General features: G+C 36.8%; 1 protein-coding gene across 1 annotated transcript in view; it reads left to right on the top strand.

Annotated features, from left to right (window-relative positions):
* LOC139978074 (guanylate cyclase soluble subunit beta-2-like) overlaps positions 1 to 15,164 on the top strand; it is a 38,725-nt gene extending 23,561 nt beyond the window's left edge. Inside the window, exons 6-12 of the mRNA XM_071988038.1 lie at positions 83 to 548; positions 2,826 to 3,146; positions 4,363 to 4,511; positions 7,371 to 7,517; positions 10,040 to 10,194; positions 12,274 to 12,440; positions 13,496 to 15,164. Of these exons, the coding sequence (XP_071844139.1) occupies positions 83 to 548; positions 2,826 to 3,146; positions 4,363 to 4,511; positions 7,371 to 7,517; positions 10,040 to 10,194; positions 12,274 to 12,440; positions 13,496 to 13,719 (1,629 nt within the window). The 3' untranslated portion in view covers positions 13,720 to 15,164. The remainder of the gene's footprint in view (positions 1 to 82; positions 549 to 2,825; positions 3,147 to 4,362; positions 4,512 to 7,370; positions 7,518 to 10,039; positions 10,195 to 12,273; positions 12,441 to 13,495) is intronic.
* Positions 15,165 to 18,342: the final 3,178 nt, after the last annotated feature.

Below are 18,342 nucleotides of genomic sequence, written 5' to 3'. Positions count from 1 at the left end.
ATGTTATTGTAAATCCAACAGTAGCCTATTAGCCAACATAATGTATTAATATGGACCTAAGTAATTTTTTTCTCGTTGTCAGGAATGGGTACCAATTTTCGAGGCCAGCAAAGGAGCATTCTACAAGAAACACGATGAATGTTTCTTCAGCGAGTTTGAAGAAATCGGAATCGGAAACGTGATAAGAAATGGCGATATTTCTAAATCGCCGTCGCCCGTAGCAACGAAGACTCGTAAGACATCCGCCACGATGACGTCAGAGGTCAACGTACTTTTAGTGGACAAAAAGACGTTTTGTGAATCGTTCCCTTATCACGTGGTCTTCGACAAACACATGTTAATCAGGCAAGGAGGGAACAAACTCAAATCGTTCTGTTCTGACCGAGACATCGAAAATACACCAATGACAGACATTTTTGATTTGGTGCATCCAGAGATTAAGTTGACGTGTGAAAATATTAAAAAGTTCCAGGAGGTCATATTTATGCTTAATCTTAAGACAGAGAGGATTAAAAGAAACGCATTGCGTCTTTCCATATGTTTCAGAGGTAGGTTAATCTCTCTCCGCCCCACCCCCACCCCACCCCACCCCACACCCCTCTCTCTCTCTTTCTGCAAATTATATCAACTATACAATCGTCTATCTTGAAATGAATCGTCATAATTTATATTTTCGATGTATACGAGGGGAGATAAAAAAAATAATAGTTTTTATGATAACTTTTCTTATTGAATACCATTTCGTAAAAAGACGTGGACCAGTAATTATGTATTGTGATTCTCGTCAATGGTTCATACATTTATCATTAATTGCATATTATTGGTTGAAAATTAATCAGTTAATGAATATTCAACAGGAGGTATAAAACATATAGAATGTGTCAATATATATATATAAATATATATATATAGTAAATCAATAAAGAATAACACACCAGAAAAATTCCACTTCACGACCGGTTTCGTCCTTTTGGGACTCATCAGGCGAAGGTAGGAATCGAACCCCGGATCTTCGTGTCACGAACCTAAGCCCGTACCACTCGACCACAGTGATTCTACTGGTGTGTTAAAGCGTGTAAATTGGCTTTGAATAACTGTCATTAAGGGCGTACTACCCAAGTATTAAGATTGTACAGAATGCACCCCTGGCGCTTTGAATCTGACAATCTTTACACAATTTTACACAGAATAACCACTCTATATATATATATATATATATATATATATGTATATATATATATATATATATATATATATATATATATATATATATATATATATATATATATATATATATGTATATATATACCGTACTATATGGTCTCAATGATCACTCCGTGCCTACTTTGGCTTACAAAAGAAATTAGAAAACACAGTTAAATAGACGGTTAAATCAAAGTTTCTGCACTTTAAGTCGAATGTTTGATATACCAATTATATTTGTCTCTTCTCGTCCACCTTTATAAAATAACCATAAAAATGGATGTTTTAATCAAAACTCTGACTGGTTGAATTTATAGAAATACAATAAAAATGAAATAGAATAAAAAATCGAAATTTATAGAATAGTTCCTCGAAAGTTTCTACTTATGATATCTGTTTCAACTGGCCACATGTTATTTACCCTCGCAATATGCAAGAAATGAAAGGTACCCATTATCTTCGAAGTTCAAGATTGATACCGAAGTGAGGCCTTTTCACTGTTTAAAGAATCCGTGAGTTCATCAAATTCCGTTCAAGTGATCAAGCAGATAGCCATTGGGAATGTGAATTAGACGTGTTTACGTTCAACGCCAACCCCGTCCTACTATAGTCTGGGATTTGTCACGAGGCAGTGAGATATGATGACGTCACTCCCAGCATTATTGACTTTCCTATAATTAACTACTTGCTCCGTATCGTCAGTAAAAAAATAAAACATATGACACAGTGGTTATACGTTAAAAAATGTTGAAATGATTCCCGACTCATTATGAAACCCATTATAGATCCCAATCGTCTGTATGTGTGTGCGTGTGTATGTGTGTTAGTGTTTGGGCGATTTATAGCAAAAGCTGTTTATTGTAGAGTTGGCTACTATAAACTTAAACATTTTACTTGAACTAAGTAGGAAACAGGGGCAAAAAGAGGGTAACATTTTAGTCATTCCTTGTATATATAAATGTAAATGTAACTTTGTTGAGCCTTTAAATTGGAAAATTTCATTTCGCGTTAATGTCACTTGAGAAAAACATTTGATGAGCATTGCAGCTATAAGTTAGCAAATTATGTATGTGTGTAGATTGTACAGCAGGCAAAACCAACAGGGAAGGCAGAGCTCGTGGGCAAAAGGAACGCTCCCCTTAGCAATACCAGGGATGTTACATTAAAGAAAAGCCCTCAAGTGTGCTCCATTCAATTCGAAACGCCCTTTTTTGTTATATCGAAAAATACCATGCGTATATAAATTTATATATTTTCGATAAAAGTACCCTTTCTTAGAGGATTAATGAAAAGCATCGTTTTCTTGGCAAACAAACAAATCTTGAAAGTTGTCAGGAAGATTTGAGTTGATATTGAGGTTTTAGCCCTTAAAGTAGACCCACATACCCCACTGCCCCTCGAAGTTTGTACCCCTCCCACGACCCCGATTAAACTCTGTTTTACAAAACGTAGATGTTACGCGACGATCTCTAAGATAGAAATGGAAATGTCTCCCACAATGAGGTGTCCATTCATAATGTACGCAATCACCAATCATTAAATTATACCTATTTCATTTCTTTAATTTAATCTGAGGTTTTGTACCTTTTTTTTTTGTTATATTTCTTTCTTTCTTTCTTTAGGACAAATGGTTTGGATGCGACAACAACAATCATTCCTCTTCTTATGTTCGCCTCATCTGACTTCCCTCCGTGACCTCACAGACAGAGAGATGCACTTCTCTGACATCGCCCCACATGACATTACACGTGACCTGATACTATTTAATCAGCAGAGGATAGCTGAGATGGAGCTGTCGAGACAGCTGGAGGAGAAGAAAGAAGAGTTGAGGCTTCTGATGTCAGATTTGAAATTAGAAAAACAGAAAACGGATTCTTTACTTTATTCAATGCTCCCAAAGGAAATAGCGAATAATCTGCGAGAAGGGAGAACTACAGAGGCAGGTAACATCTATGGGATGAAAGTTATAAACAGCAATTCTGTAAAGATGCCTTTAGTTAATAGCTTGAATAGTCAATTTTTCTATTTCTTCTTTTTTTCCTTTTTTTTCGAGAAATGACGTTAAAGCAGAATATGTTTGAAATTTTCTCAATATAATGGTAGTCTTTCACATTGTGAGTATTTTTAAATATATATATATATCTGGGGGTCCAAATGTTGAAAGTGAATTGAAATCATTAACTGGTTGCGAATAAAACTTGATTTATTTTGATGCCGAAAACAAACAAAAACATGAGGGTCTGAGGTTGATAAATCTTCATCTTATTTTCAATAATATTGGGAAGATTTGCTATAATCAAAGTGAATAGAAAAGCAGCGGTGCATTGTGGGTATTCTAGACATGCTAGTCTAAGACTTTCTAAAGGATGTGTTGTCATCGGTTATACAGATGACATTTTAAAATCTATATTTATATTAATATTTTTAAGGGGAGGGTGAGGTATGTAACGATAACCGGCCTCTTTAATGATATCGATATAATCAAATAAAATGAAGTTCATATTTTTGTCATTTGCATTATTCCCAGGAATGTTACAGATAGGGACTTGTGTACGCTTCATCAAATATCGATAGCATTAATGAATGAATTGATCTTTGTTTTTCATTCTTCATGCATGAGAGTACGCTAAAACGAGATAATCATCCTCTCCATCAATATCGATTATTTGATTTAGCCTAATCCATAGACTTGATACTTCATCTAGTGTATTTTTCAAAGAAAATTACAAAGATTTACCCATCCTATTTATCAATATCAATGAAATAGATAAATTGATGTTTAAGTTTGATATTTCAGGAAAGTACAGGGGACTATTCTTTCCAGTGATATCGAATATTCGATTTAGCCAATGAGACTTATATTTCGTCTAGTGTATTTTTTCAATGAAATTACAAAGCCTCACCCATCCTCTTTATCAATACCGATACAATTGGTAAATCGATTAATCGATATCTATTTTTTGTTTTAAATTATCAGCAGAGTACAACGAGGTAACCATTCCTTTTACTGATATCGATTATTCAATTTTAGCATAATAGATATACTAGATATTTCGTCTAGTGTATTTTCCAATGAAATTGCAACGCCTCACCCAACCTCTTAATCAATACCGATAAAATTGGTAAATCGATTAATGGATATCTATTTTTTATTATCAGGAGAGTACAACGAGGTTACCATTCTCTTTAGTGATATCGTGGGATTCACCGACATTTGTGCCCAATGTAAACCGATAAAGGTAGTCCATATGTTAAACGAGATTTATAGCTGCTTCGACGAACTAACCAATGAACACAATGTTTATAAGGTAAGCCTGCTATTATATTATAAACTTTCATGTTTCTTTATGCAAAAAAGCCGGCATATTTCCTTCAATAGGTCATCCACGGTAGAATTTTGTTTGCAATCAAAATGACCAAAAGTTTCGCGACATTACATCAAGCATATTTAAAAAAAAAAAAAAAAATCCATTTTTGTGTGTGTGTGTGTGTTGGGGGGGGGGGGGGGGTTGCATGAGGTACGTTGGTGGAAGTGGGAGAATGGCGAGAGGGTTGGGGTCTATTTTTATAGTATAAATGAGTGCTGCGTTTTATTCATTACTTCTATAGTTTAAACACCGGGACTTTAGTAATGAATATGTTCCGTTGCGTACAACTTAATGTGTAAGTCCTACTACGTGCTGAGCCATGATTGCGACATATATACATTGCTTCATTTCTTATGCGCATTAGATACGTCACATTCTGTGATGAATTTCGGCATAGCCTATATATTCCATGTCTCATGAATTCAGTTCGATATTCATGTTATACATCATGACGGCTGCATAAAATCCAGTATGAATAACTGCCTGTACGATACACATTGTGTAAAGGCATGCATGTGCTCTTTAATAGTATCAGTATGCATGTTGCATGTTTCATGTTGCGTGCTGTGTGTTGTTAATGACACTGCTGTCACATGTATGGGCTCGTGAATGACAGTGTTACAATTTTGATATCACTTCAAGCAATGTATATTTATTACCCTTTAGCACTCCATAATATTACTGAAGTATAACACGTGGACACTACGTGTGCCTATAGGCTTAGCACTAAAGACAAGACCGATCGCGTTTCACTTGTATCATGTTAATCATAAATGTGATTTTTTGTACATGAAACCATGACCTAGACACCTAGTACAGACGAAGATAAGTATGTGATACAACAACATCACAACAACAACAACATAAACAACAACAATATTATAATAAATAGCAACAACAAAGCCATAACAACAATAAGACTGAATCAGTAATAATAATTAGGATATCAATAACAGCGCCGCCAATAAATACAGGTAATGAAAAGAGACATTAACAACTGCTACAATCAAAAATAATTTAAACAATTTAATATGAAACAAAACATATGATTATCCTATAGGCCTAATAACAACAAATGGGCAAATTTAATACAAGCCCATGGACGGAACAATAAACTGCAGAAGTTTGTTTCAATAAATTCCTACAATGTTATTCGTATTTCAGAACATTTTAGGAGTGAAAACAAATATTACTGAGGCTGACATATTTTATCGTATATAAAATAATAATAATAATATAACAAATAGTTATAAGCCGCTGACATCTAAAATCGATATAATATAACTGATTAAGCCAGCTTCCTTTGCAATTATTGATCACATTCTCGAAGTTCTCACCGGAAACATTCTTCAAAACAAAGTGAAGTAAAAATCTGCTTTCTTGTTTATTTGGGCGGTGCATTTTTTATTCGTTGCATAAATTTCATGGAAGAAAACAAACATTTGCAGCTGTCTGTCCTCGTCGCTCAGAAATTCTCCCTTTCAGCGATTTATTTAGAGAAAAGAAGGAGAAAAGAATTTAAAATGATTAAGTCTGGTAAAGAAGAAGAGTTGAGCATCTTGTCTGATACTTGCAAGAATAAGTTTCCCAGAGGGCAAATTATTTCAAATGAAAGCGCATTTCTACCGCGGTTTAAATCGATAAAGCATATATAAAGTAAAGTATTCTGCAGCTTAAAACGGATACTGGTTTTCCACGCCCGAAAAGTACAGTGTATTTGGTTTAAGGGCTCGGAAATATAAACTAAGGCTTGATCTCCCAAAGGCAAATAATATATGACTTAAAACGCCTTATGTTGACAGACAAAAAAATTCGCTTGGAATTTTTTTCTTTTCTTAGAATGTCAGGATGTGAGAAGAACGTTCTGAAAAAAATACTTCTTGACTTTTCTTTTAAGTTTTGACCCATCTGCTTGGATGGTTGTATATTCTGCAAATAAAGGTCGGCTATATGACTTTTGACTGTTTTTGTTTCTTTAATTTATTTTAAAAAATTGAAAAGAAGAAATAAAAGTGCCATTGGTCATTTTAGGCTCAAATAGACTTGTTAATCGCGAGAACATGTTTTACTTTAAGAGATCTTTGATGTCTGCTATTTGTCTTTGTAATTGTTTATTCAACCTAAAACAAAGTAGGAATAACTTTGTGTTTGAAGCGAAAGCGATACCACAAACTTTTATAGTTTTCAAAAGGTTTGTAAAAGTATACCGTACTTTTCGAAGGTTTTTTACTTTGTTAACTTTATATAGGTAAATGAATACAATAACACCGACTAGGATAAATTACAGACAATAGTAAAGAACAAAGGATTTTATGGCCAGGAGGGGTGTCGAATCCCGTTTCTAGCTAGAAATTCCTTAACTCTTTTCCATCCTCTTTCTACTTTGATAAGCACTGAGAAGTATATACAGGCGGTTAAAGTTCTAAATTCCTTTGCGAGTGGCAGTGAATATGATTGTTAAATTTTCAGCATATTTGAGTGACCATAATTTGACTTTTCTAGCATATTTGAAGCAGAAATGGCGAGTAGGCTGTACCTGTAAAACCCTTTAATGACATGTAGGCAATGTTCACAGCTCTTTATTTTCATCAGTCAATGTTACTGTAAAGACATATCTAGCTCATAATTTTTTTAATTTTAAATGCAAGTTTTTTTTTTGTTTTTTGGGGGGGGGGTACTGAATGCCATATATCAGTATAGCTTCACACAATGAGAAAAGGACATCCACGATACATCAATAATTATGTTTATTCATACCATTTATGACGTAATAAGCTCATTCTTCCTATACTGTTACAGGTGGAGACCATTGGCGATGCATATATGGTAGTGGGTGGGCTGCCTTTGCCATCCAAAACACATGCTATTCGTATAGCAGAGTTCGGTTTATCTCAGTTAGAAGCCGTTAAAACGTTAAAATCACCTGACACGCAAGAACCAATCACGGTAAGGGAAATTGAAACATATATAGGAACACAGAGATACATCATGTTAACAGTGAGGGTTATAGAATGATGTATATAGTCATTATGTGTTTTGAAATATGCATGTCTAATATACGTTCACGCATGCACCGTAAAAATATGCCGTGTAAATTTATTTACACAACGCATGTGTGAATAAGACTTAAACAACGTGTAGGTCTAACACATGTAAGACTTACATGTAACATGTAAGAAAAACACATGCGTTGCGTAAGATTTTAAAGCAGTTTGTGTATTTATTTTTTTAGAGTGTTGTATATAATATAGATAAAATTAGATATATTATATACCGATGTTATGAAGTCTGCAAGTAAGGAGAAGATAGCTGTTTAAGAATGTCCTAGGGATAGCTTAAGGGGATTACATGGGATTACCTAGACATGTAAAGACTTGTTAATAGGATTAAAGGATAAAGCTAGAGATGAGGAGAACAAGGTAGAAGGGTTTACAGCAGTTGCAGGGCTGTGGCTTTTGTGAGGTGAGGAGCAAAGGTATTAACCAGAGACAAGGAACGGGAGAAGCCGAGGTTAAGCGAGAAGATAGCAGTGCTAGTGTTGGAAGGTAGTAGACGTTGTTGATGAAGGCTTGATGTTTTGGGATTGTAAAGGGATAATAAAAGAAGAAAGGCATCGAATAATAACACTGTCCTGAACTTATTACCCCAAACCCCTTAAAAACAGATATCTAATTAAATAAAATCATCATATCGAATCATTAAAATAATAATTAAATTAAATAATATAAATAATTAAATAAAATAATTAAATAAAATAGATATAATTATGGATAACATCTACCACGTATACGAAGACCACCTTCCCCAACCGACTGTTTATTTGATTTATGTAGCACAGTGAAGTAAAACCTCGATACCTCATTATCATGTCATATTATATTTACTCGTAAATTAAATATAAATATTAAAGCCTTACCACGATCTTATTCGGAGGCGGAATTAAACGAACAGAAAAATACAGGGTAAATATCCAGACTGACTAGAAAAATTAGACAGGATGATGAAGAGTGATATGAAGGTGAAGATGAGGGATTTTAAAGAGCAGCTGCTGAGGTACAAAGAGGTCTAATATTGCAATAGATCATTGGCGGAGCGTCCATACAGTCAGGGGACGGATGCCCCCCCCCCTCCCCATGATGGATTCAAATGGACTGCTGGCGCCCTTTTCAGCTTTTTACCACTTTTGACTTATTCGCGATTATTGACTTTTTTTATAGCGCTCTCATCTACCTATTGACATTTGTCACATTTTGTTTGGTGTAATTTTCTGACAAAACGCTCTAACGGCGGTCCTTAGATTATCGGCACTTCCGATGTACGAAACTATTTCCAATCGCATGTACTTTCAACACCCATATAAACTTCCGAGTTGTCACAAATGGCGATGACACATATTTATTCTTCATTTATCTGCAAATTAGCAAGGCCCGGAAAGGGTCATTTCCGGCGATCTAGGGAGTATCTTTACTAAAAAAATTATGTACGCTCCGCGCCAACCTGTGGTGGCGCTCCGCTAGATAGTGTCAAAGCGCCCCTACAGACCATTCTCGCCCCCTGACCAATACCCCTAGCTCCGCCACTGCAATAGAGGGCAGTATTTAAAGTGTGACCTGTTTCGATCTCTAGTCAAGAAATAACATGGAAAGGAAAGGAAATATAAAGAAAGGGAGAAAAGAATGAGGAGTGAATGCCTCAGAATTATCAGTTAAGTCTGTCAGTTGCGTCTCTAAGGAAAAGGCCTACTAAGACATCTTATTATTAGTAACTATTAAAGTTGTAGGTGTGGGGGGGGGGCAGGAGGTATAGTGTTGTGGTAGGAGGGTGTGGTAGGGGAGGGATTCATAAGCATCTGTGTATTACTTTTGTCTGATTTCTGTAGGATTGATTTTGCTTTTCAAGCCCGAAATGGTTTTCATGAGTACTTCCTATCGCAACATGTGATTCATTTATTTTTTATTTTTGAAGATTACGTAATCTGTCATTATGTCTATATTTTGCTCTGATAAAAGAAATAAATGGAATGAACAGAAGGAGGAGTGAAGGAGGAAGGAAAGGGGGGCAGGGGGAGGGGTGGGTTGGCTAAGAAGGTACATTAAAGGCCCTACCAGGGTTTCTTTACAACACGTCCTTTTGCACATTATTTTCCATTGTTTTGTGTTTCTCTCTACACCAGTTACGTAATACAATGTTCGTTGTAATACAATGTTCTATTTTGTCTTGATATTGTATATGTTAAGATATAATCAGGGTTAACATATCGCATCGTTGGTTTTTTGCTTATATCCGTTGGACGATTCCTGTTATAGGTTACAGTAGGTGGATCGCATCCCGTGTTAATCAAATATAGTTTATTACGTAATTGACGTATACATTGCTCGTATAAGTCTTAATAATTACTTCATTGTTATTTTACCTTTGTTTTTAAATAATTAATATATATATGAACATGTTTTGTTTTGCCACTCAAGATAAGGGTGGGTATCCACACAGGACCAGTTGTAGCAGGCGTGGTCGGTTCTAAGATGCCGCGGTATTGTCTCTTCGGTGATACCGTCAACACCGCGTCGAGAATGGAGAGTCACGGTTTACCGTCTAAAATACACATAAGTGAAGAAGTATTGAAGTGAGCATAAACAAATATTTCGTTTTAATTGATGGAAATATGATCACTTAATATTGACTTATAATATCATCGGATATCATTATATCATACGCTATGTTCTGATATCGGCCTATACTCTTTATCCATCAGTTGTTGTTTGGAACCACTTCACATTGCGTAACAATTCTAGAATAATGATTAACGAACTTTGCCACAATAGAAATAAAAGAAAAGATTTTACTCGGTCTATCTGGGTCAAACCTAAAGGGGGGGGGGGGAGGTTCGCTGTCTTCGAATAAAATGGATTTTTTTTTAAAAAAATTATTTATTTATTCAAATAATGGAATTCGAGTTTAAACAAATTAAAATATACATATTTACTTGGTGTTAATATTTGAGCAGAATTTTTATATAATTCTCTAGGCTTAAGTATGACATAACTTACATGAAATGTAAGCTACATGAAACCCGGAGAGTGGGACTAGCAGTAAAACAAACCCGGTCTGGATTCCACATCTATAGATGTGATAAATCAAAATGTGGCGCCTCAGCTTCTTAGTTTTTAAAAACTGTGGCAAACATTCAAATGTAAATGATATGTGGTACAAGATTCACTAGATAATCAAAAAGGGCTTCAGTTAATTGCTATTCAAGGACAAGAGGAGTTTGAAGTTAACACATTCATATAGGATTCACCTGCTCTGATGCAAAATTTACTATGATTCAAAGCCAAAATTCTTTAGTTTGAATTTAAATAAAGATTGGTGTTAATTAAAACAGTCCATATATACCATCTGCCCATCTATTCGATATAATTTATTTCTGAACACAATACCGATGTATAAATCTGTCACAAGGGAGGGAGAGGTGGAGGGGGAGTGTGAGGTGGAGGGAGGGGTGGGGGGAGAGGGATAGGGTGAGATGGAGGTGGAGGGAGAGGTAGAGGGAGAGGAGGGAGAGGGAGAGGGTAGAGGGAGAGGAGGGAGAGGTAGAGGGGAGGTAGAGGGAGAGGGAGAGGTGGAGGTGGAGGTGGAGGGAGAGGGAGGGGAGAGGGAGAGGGAGAGGGAGAGGAGAGAGAGGTAGAGGGGGAGGTAGAAGGAGAGGTGGAGGTGAAGGGAGAGGGAGAGGGAGAGGGAGAGGGAGAGGGAGAGGGAGAGGGAGAGGGAGAGGTGGAGGGAGAGGTGGAGGGAGAGGGAGAGGTGGAGGAAGAGGTGGAGGGAGAGGGAGAGGGAGAGGTGGAGGGAGAGGTGGAGGGAGAGGGAGAGGGAGAGGGAGAGGGAGAGGGAGAGGGAGAGGTGGAGGAAGAGGTGGAGGGAGAGGGAGAGGGAGAGGGAGAGGTGGAGGGAGAGGTGGAGGGAGAGGGAGAGGGAGAGGGAGAGGGAGAGGGAGAGGGAGAGGGAGAGGGAGAGGGAGAGGGAGAGGGAGAGGTGGAGGGAGAGGGAGAGGGAGAGGGAGAGGGAGAGGGAGAGGGAGAGGGAGAGGTGGAGGGAGAGGTGGAGGGAGAGGGAGAGGTGGAGGAAGAGGTGGAGGGAGAGGGAGAGGGAGAGGGAGAGGGAGAGGGAGAGGTGGAGGGAGAGGGAGAGGGAGGGGGAGAGGGAGAGGGAGAGGAGGGGGAGAAGGGAGAGGGAGAGGAGGGAGAGGAGGGAGAGGGAGAGGTGGAGGGAGAGGGAGAGGGTAGAGGGAGAGGAGGGAGAGGTAGAGGGGGAAGTAGAGGGAGAGGTAGAGGTGAAGGTGGAGGGAGAGGTAGAGGGAGAGGGAGAGGTGGAGGTGGAGGGAGAGGGAGAGGGAGAGGAGGGAGAGGGAGAGGGAGAGGAGGGAGAGGTAGAGGGGGAGGTATAGGGAGAGGGAGAGGTGGGGGTAAGTGTAAAAATCAGCTAGTTTCGTGTGAAGTAGACCCCAATATCGGTTTTATATGCCTCAAACATCATAAACCATTTTGTGGGAGATCGACCTTGTGGTTTGCCCCCCCCCCCCTCAAAGCAAAGTTACATGTATCACTGCCCGACTTCCAAAGTTTCAGCTATCCACCCCCAGTTAACTCTTCCACCCCCCCCCCTACCTTGTAATATAATTCAATCATTGACCCTTTTTTTCATACAGACATCTTCATTCTTCAGGGTTTGTCTGTCAATACCGCGGTATAATTAAAGTCAAGGGAAAGGGTGAGATGCCAACGTATTTCATTTTAGAGAGGAACCATTCTACGGACGAACTAGTGATAATCAAAGACGAGACAACGACAGAAGCAGACGGGGATAAAGAAAAAGGTGAGATAATGTCTTTTTCTTTCTTGTGGCATTTGGGATACGTTCATGCGATTAAGACGATGTCTCATCCACTATTTGTATAACTTCAAGATCCCTGCCATTACCCATAAGACATATATATATATATTACACTATAGTTTGTGACATACAGGCGTTTCCTGAATTTTAAGTAAGTTGAATCCTCCGAGAAAACATCGCTTTACTCCTTTGATCTTATTAGGTTGTCGGCCTATGTGGCTCTATGTTAAATTGACTCCCTTTCAACTTTTACATTATATACCGTAAACGATATTTTTGGCGTAACATAAAATGATGGCGCTCTTATTGTACTTCTAACAGAAACGTATGAACAACTCTCACAGTACTAATTCGTTAAAAAAAAAAACGTATTGCCCTTTTTACTGGTTTATGGAATAAACTAAAATTGTTGCCAGCGAAATCGCAGTAGAAGATAGCGAGTGACACAAAATATATTTCCTGAATATAAATTTATGAATTATATATTCCTGAATATAAAATTATGAATCAGATCTGACGACAGCTACGGCTAATACAATGGATAACATTCTCTCTACGTTCATTTGGTGTGTTAAACATTTCAACGCCGAACGTATCTGAGTTTTGCAAAGACGAAACGATCTCGATTGCGCATAATTATTCAATAATTTCATTAAGTCATAATTACATTACGGCGAAACGGTTTCTATATGACGGAGTTGTAAATTTGCGAGAAACATCATCACATCACGTTCGGCGTCTTAAATACTAACTGTTTCGTCGTGTATTGTGATATAGTAAAATACCCTATTAATGAAATCGAAACAGAAACAACAAAAAAGTATTTGTTTTATGGAAGAATTTTTCCCCTTGCGCAGACAAATACAAGTTATGAGTCAATACCAAACATTGTAGGCCCACAGACAAATATATTATCAATTTTATCATTACGAGAAACGAAAACAAATCGATATATGAAATAATATCTATTTAATTCACATACTCTGTATTATCATTATTTTTTTTTCATTTGATTCTTTACTTTCTTCCCAAAATAGAATTCCTTTTCAAGTTATCAACGATATCCAATGATTTCATCTTAAGACGCGACACCGAACAACAACAAGACATCGAAGTGTTGCCCGCAATACAGCAAGTACAAGAGTCACAGACATCGTCAAACAAAGATCAGAACGAGAACCATCTTACAGAAGATAGAAATGAACAGAAAGGTTTACCGACAAATGGTACAAAGAAATCCGCCGTTTGCACTTTACTCTGATCTTGATGGCTCATATCTCTAGTGGTAGCAGAAATGAATGTGTTGCAGTTTAATAAAAATAAATTATCCCGTGGCTTAGACAATCCTTGACCCAATTACTTGTGTTATAGTGAACGGGCACCTATGTGTTAGATTACGCTGTTTCATCAACTCAGATACAATGCGACAATAATGGACGATGTCAAAGGTCGTGTGAAACAAAACTTTCACACAAAATATAACTTTAAAGTACGATGTCATACTATGACGTCATACAGTATGACTGTGTCAATATCGACAAAATAGGAACATTATCTTTGAGGACACTCAATGACTTTCAATTTATTTTAACAGAATATTTGTAGTCAATTGAAACACTTAAAGTGTTTGCTTGTACTAACACTGTCCTCGCATTCCTAGCATCAGTTTGAGTTCACGAAGCGAACCGGGCTGTAATAATGTTCAGATACTTATGAAGCAACGACTGATTTACAAGACTAATATCAAAGCACGACATTGCATGTCTCTTCATGAATGGGAGTTATTGGGAGTAACTAATCAAAATTTATTGGTTTTAAATTAGGATCTCTTTATTAATTTTGACTTGTTTAATTTTCATTTCAATGTTGATGATATTGAACATATTTGACATTTTAGAAGAAAGCTTAAGTGAAAGTCTTTCTAGGAAATTTTTAATATAATAGCAATAAGTAACTCAGGGTTTATGAACATAGGATCACCGATATGTACGATTCAATAATCCGCTTAAAATACCATGATTTCATCTGTAGCTTTGGTTTACGCTTACTTGTCTCTGAAACAGGTAGAGCGTGAAAGAGCGCTAGTGAAGTAAGCCGAAGCCAATTTGTGTCGAATTTGAATAAAGGCACTTTTTTCTGTTGCAAGATAAGCTTTTCATTTCAACTTGCTTTGGCGATGAATATCTATAACCGGTCAATATAACGATCGTGTCAGAATTATTGGCGAAAATGGATGGATGGGGAGGGGGAGTAGAGGGGGGGTGGTGACATCCCATATGGGGCCAAAACTATAATATTGAGATGAAGGATATGAAATTGACGTCTCTGGTCGTGATAAAACAGCGAAAAATGTCTAATTTCAAGCCGCGGTATTTTTCTATTTTTCATTAGTATTGCCATTTTATTTATTATGATCATGGTTATCAACAGGAATATCTTGTGAATTTGACATATGATTAGATATCATTCAACTTCTCACTCAAAAACAATCTTAATTCAAATCAACTTATTTTGACGTTTTTCTATCAAATTTAACTTACATTTTGTCACTAAAACTGCTTACAGTTATCATTTACTTTTCAGATTAAATTTTTCCATTAAATTTCAGAGAAATTTTTGGACACCAAAAAAGACCGATTTTAACATTTTAAAAATTTGTCAAATACTAGCACAGACCCTTCCTTGACACAGATTGTTTGGATACAGTTATAGGATCAATCATTGGAGAGAGAGGGTCTGAGGGGGGGGGGGGGATGGGGTGGAGTTGAGTAGAAAGAATACTAATCAAATGAAGCAACATCAATGGCTAGAAACTTGAATCACTGAAGACTAGGACTAAAATAAGAACTCATTTTCACGTTTGGTTTCTCATTTAACATATGAAATTGTAACTCTAACATGTGTGAAAGAAAAATAAGTCACTTGATTGTATAGTAATGAAAAGAAAATGCTTAAAATTGTTATATATATTTTTTTAAATATGAAATGAGGGTCTTAGAACTTTCAGTTGACTCCTTCAATCTTTCTTATGAAATTTAAGACACAAATCTATATAAACTAAGCATATTCGTTTTCTATCTGTCTGCAGTCTGTCTGTCTGTCTGTCTATCTGTCTGTATGTATGTATGTATGTCTGTCTGTATGTCTATCTATATATCTATATATCTATCTATCTAGAAGTATACATGTTAGGCCCTTAAGTGGTTTCTGCTGTTACGGTGAGTGGAGCAATATTTCTATACCTTCAGAATTGCAATTTTAGTTGTTGATAGGAAAGTCGTTTTACAGTGTGGACATTTTTATGTGGACGAATAATCCCGCTATATATATATACAACTTTATATACATTATACATAGTAGGCAATGTAAAAACGATTGTATATGCAAGTTACACACTATGCGTACCGCAGTTTAATACTAAATAAAATTCCAGACCAAAAGTATAAACAAGAGGGCAGTTGCATATCTCATCGCCATCACACTGAAAACAGACACAAACTACTGACAATACCCATGCAATTTAACCAATGTTAAAAAATACATATATATGATATAAGCCTTTCGAACCTCTATAAGGCACTTACTGTTCGCCATAACAGTGCATATGTATGATACGCCAAATGATACGCCAAAATTCAACACACTACACAATTGCACCCATATTAGGTACAAGTACCTTATTTGTCACTATCTCCTTATATTTTCCTTAACTTATTATGTTAGCCTATTATAAATCTCTCTTCCCTCAGTTTTCAACAAAGTTGTTCTTGAAAAAAAATATCTCTTTTATTGTTTCTTTTGTACTTGCTCTATATTCAGTCCCAGTAACTAATCAGTCTGATACTGGGTTTGCCACTGTTATTTTTGAACGCAAGAAACCTCCCTTTGAATTGGTCAAAGAGCATTAGAAGTCTGTCACAAGACTTGCCACACTGCGAGGGATATGTCACAAGTTTGTTATCTCACATTTAGTTCAAACTTTCTGTCTCACATTTTATAGATTGTGTAGAAATAAGGATGTATTTATTCATTGAACTTGCGTGGTAATAATTTTCATAATCTCATGATATAATGAATACTTTACAAAGTCATCTTGCTGAATGTTTTAGTTTGATATTAGAAACAGAACTGCAACTGTAATTTTGTATATCTATTGCATTTTGCCAAACATAGGTCGCAATTTCGTTAAGTTAGCAATATAGCTACCTGTATAACATTGCGATTTTAAGGCTCACATTTACTGTGTTCATTTCATGATCTTGTGCAACATGCAACAGTGAAAACAAATCCTGGTTAAATTGCAATTACTATTCTTCTTTACAACTCTCCTAACCAACTTCTCTCGTTTTCATAATTTTTTTTACATGATAGCTTCATTCATTAAAAGTGTATATTTGTTCTGTGAAAAGACATTTGGTAGTGTTCAATAGTACTGTTATAGTACCAACTACTGCACCATTGGTGCTCTTCTCATAGTAATGACTATGAATATTTTAATCACTTCTTCTTAGTTGCAACATCTTTATTAAGCTTTCATAAATGTTCAAACTTTCAAACAATTTAACAAAGAAATGAATAAAAGTGATAATCAAGTTACCTTTTAATTCATTTGTTAGTATTATTTGTCTATACATGTAAATATTATTTCAGTTGTTGGCGATCCGGTTAAATAGTTTGAACGATGGAAGAAAGGAAGAAAATGGCTACTAAGCAATTAGCTGGATCAATAGATCAAGACTCATGTGCAGAGCGGCTACGAATTTCGTAACTGTAGTTCTAGTTAATTATAGGCCATGAAGAGCATACATACTGTCACGGGGTTGAACATAGGATACGTTTGAAGAGAGGCTACTACATCAATAGTCTCCCCTTCCCTTCGAGATATGTTGATTCGGTAAGGGGGCTGCAATTTACGATGGAGCTATCATCTTTATATTTAAGATATGTCTAGTACAACTTACTGTGTTGCTAGTTTTTACGACTTTTCGTGCATGTGTCGTTAAATATACGGCATTTTGAAGATGTTTTTGGGGTAAGAGGGAGGTAGGAGGCAGGCAGACCCATGACATCAGTGGCTACAGTCCTGTATATGATAACAGCATAACTTTCTTGCGTAACCATGAGACTGCCAAGGAACTCATGCAACAACTTAATTAACGATATATTACAGATGTGTCAATACAAATAAAAATGTGTAATGTGTACACGCATGCAAGTTACAAAAACTCAAATGGGTTTCCACGATTTGGTTTTGTAAAAAGCTGAATGTCGTGAAATTCGTGGATTTACTTCGCTGTTCTTTACCTGTGTCTTCATAACCTTAGCACCCGTTCTACCGTACTTATTATGTCCATGGTAACCCGTTAACACTGTGCACCCTTAATGGCCGGCTCCCCGGTCATTGTCCCTTCTTCTCCTTCTACTATCTTACGTGCCTACATGCGTGTTATTTTCGATCGGAAATATTCCTTTGGACTTAGTCCTTACGGTAGCAGAAGTTTCGGGAATTTTTTCTTCCAAATGGTTCTAGACATCTTAGACGTCCTTTCCAGCCCGATAAGTATCCTTTTCTGGTTTGAGGGAGGTGTTTGGGGGCTGTTTTTCGCGAGCGACCTTCGCACGAGGGTTCTCCTTGTTATGGTTGCGGATGTAGCAGTTCTGCGAATTGCACGTTGAATTTTGCCATTTTGTTTCTCACACTACGTGCGTTTGTTCGTATACACGTATTTTACATGTATATTTATATTGCTTACGTGTTTTGTGTTGTATTGGGCTTTACCTCCGTATTTAGTGGTTTTTCACTCTGTCCCTTCGTTGGGGTGGGTTTCTGGTTCGTAGCGTAGTTTTGCAAGCCTGGGCCTCTAGGGAGGCACGTTGTTAAGAT

The sequence above is a fragment of the Apostichopus japonicus genome, chromosome 12 (genome assembly GCF_037975245.1).
Source record: "Apostichopus japonicus isolate 1M-3 chromosome 12, ASM3797524v1, whole genome shotgun sequence".
NCBI lineage: Eukaryota > Metazoa > Echinodermata > Holothuroidea > Aspidochirotida > Stichopodidae > Apostichopus > Apostichopus japonicus.
The sequence above is the reverse complement of the archived record's forward strand: the minus strand, read 5'-3'. Positions and strand labels throughout refer to the sequence as shown.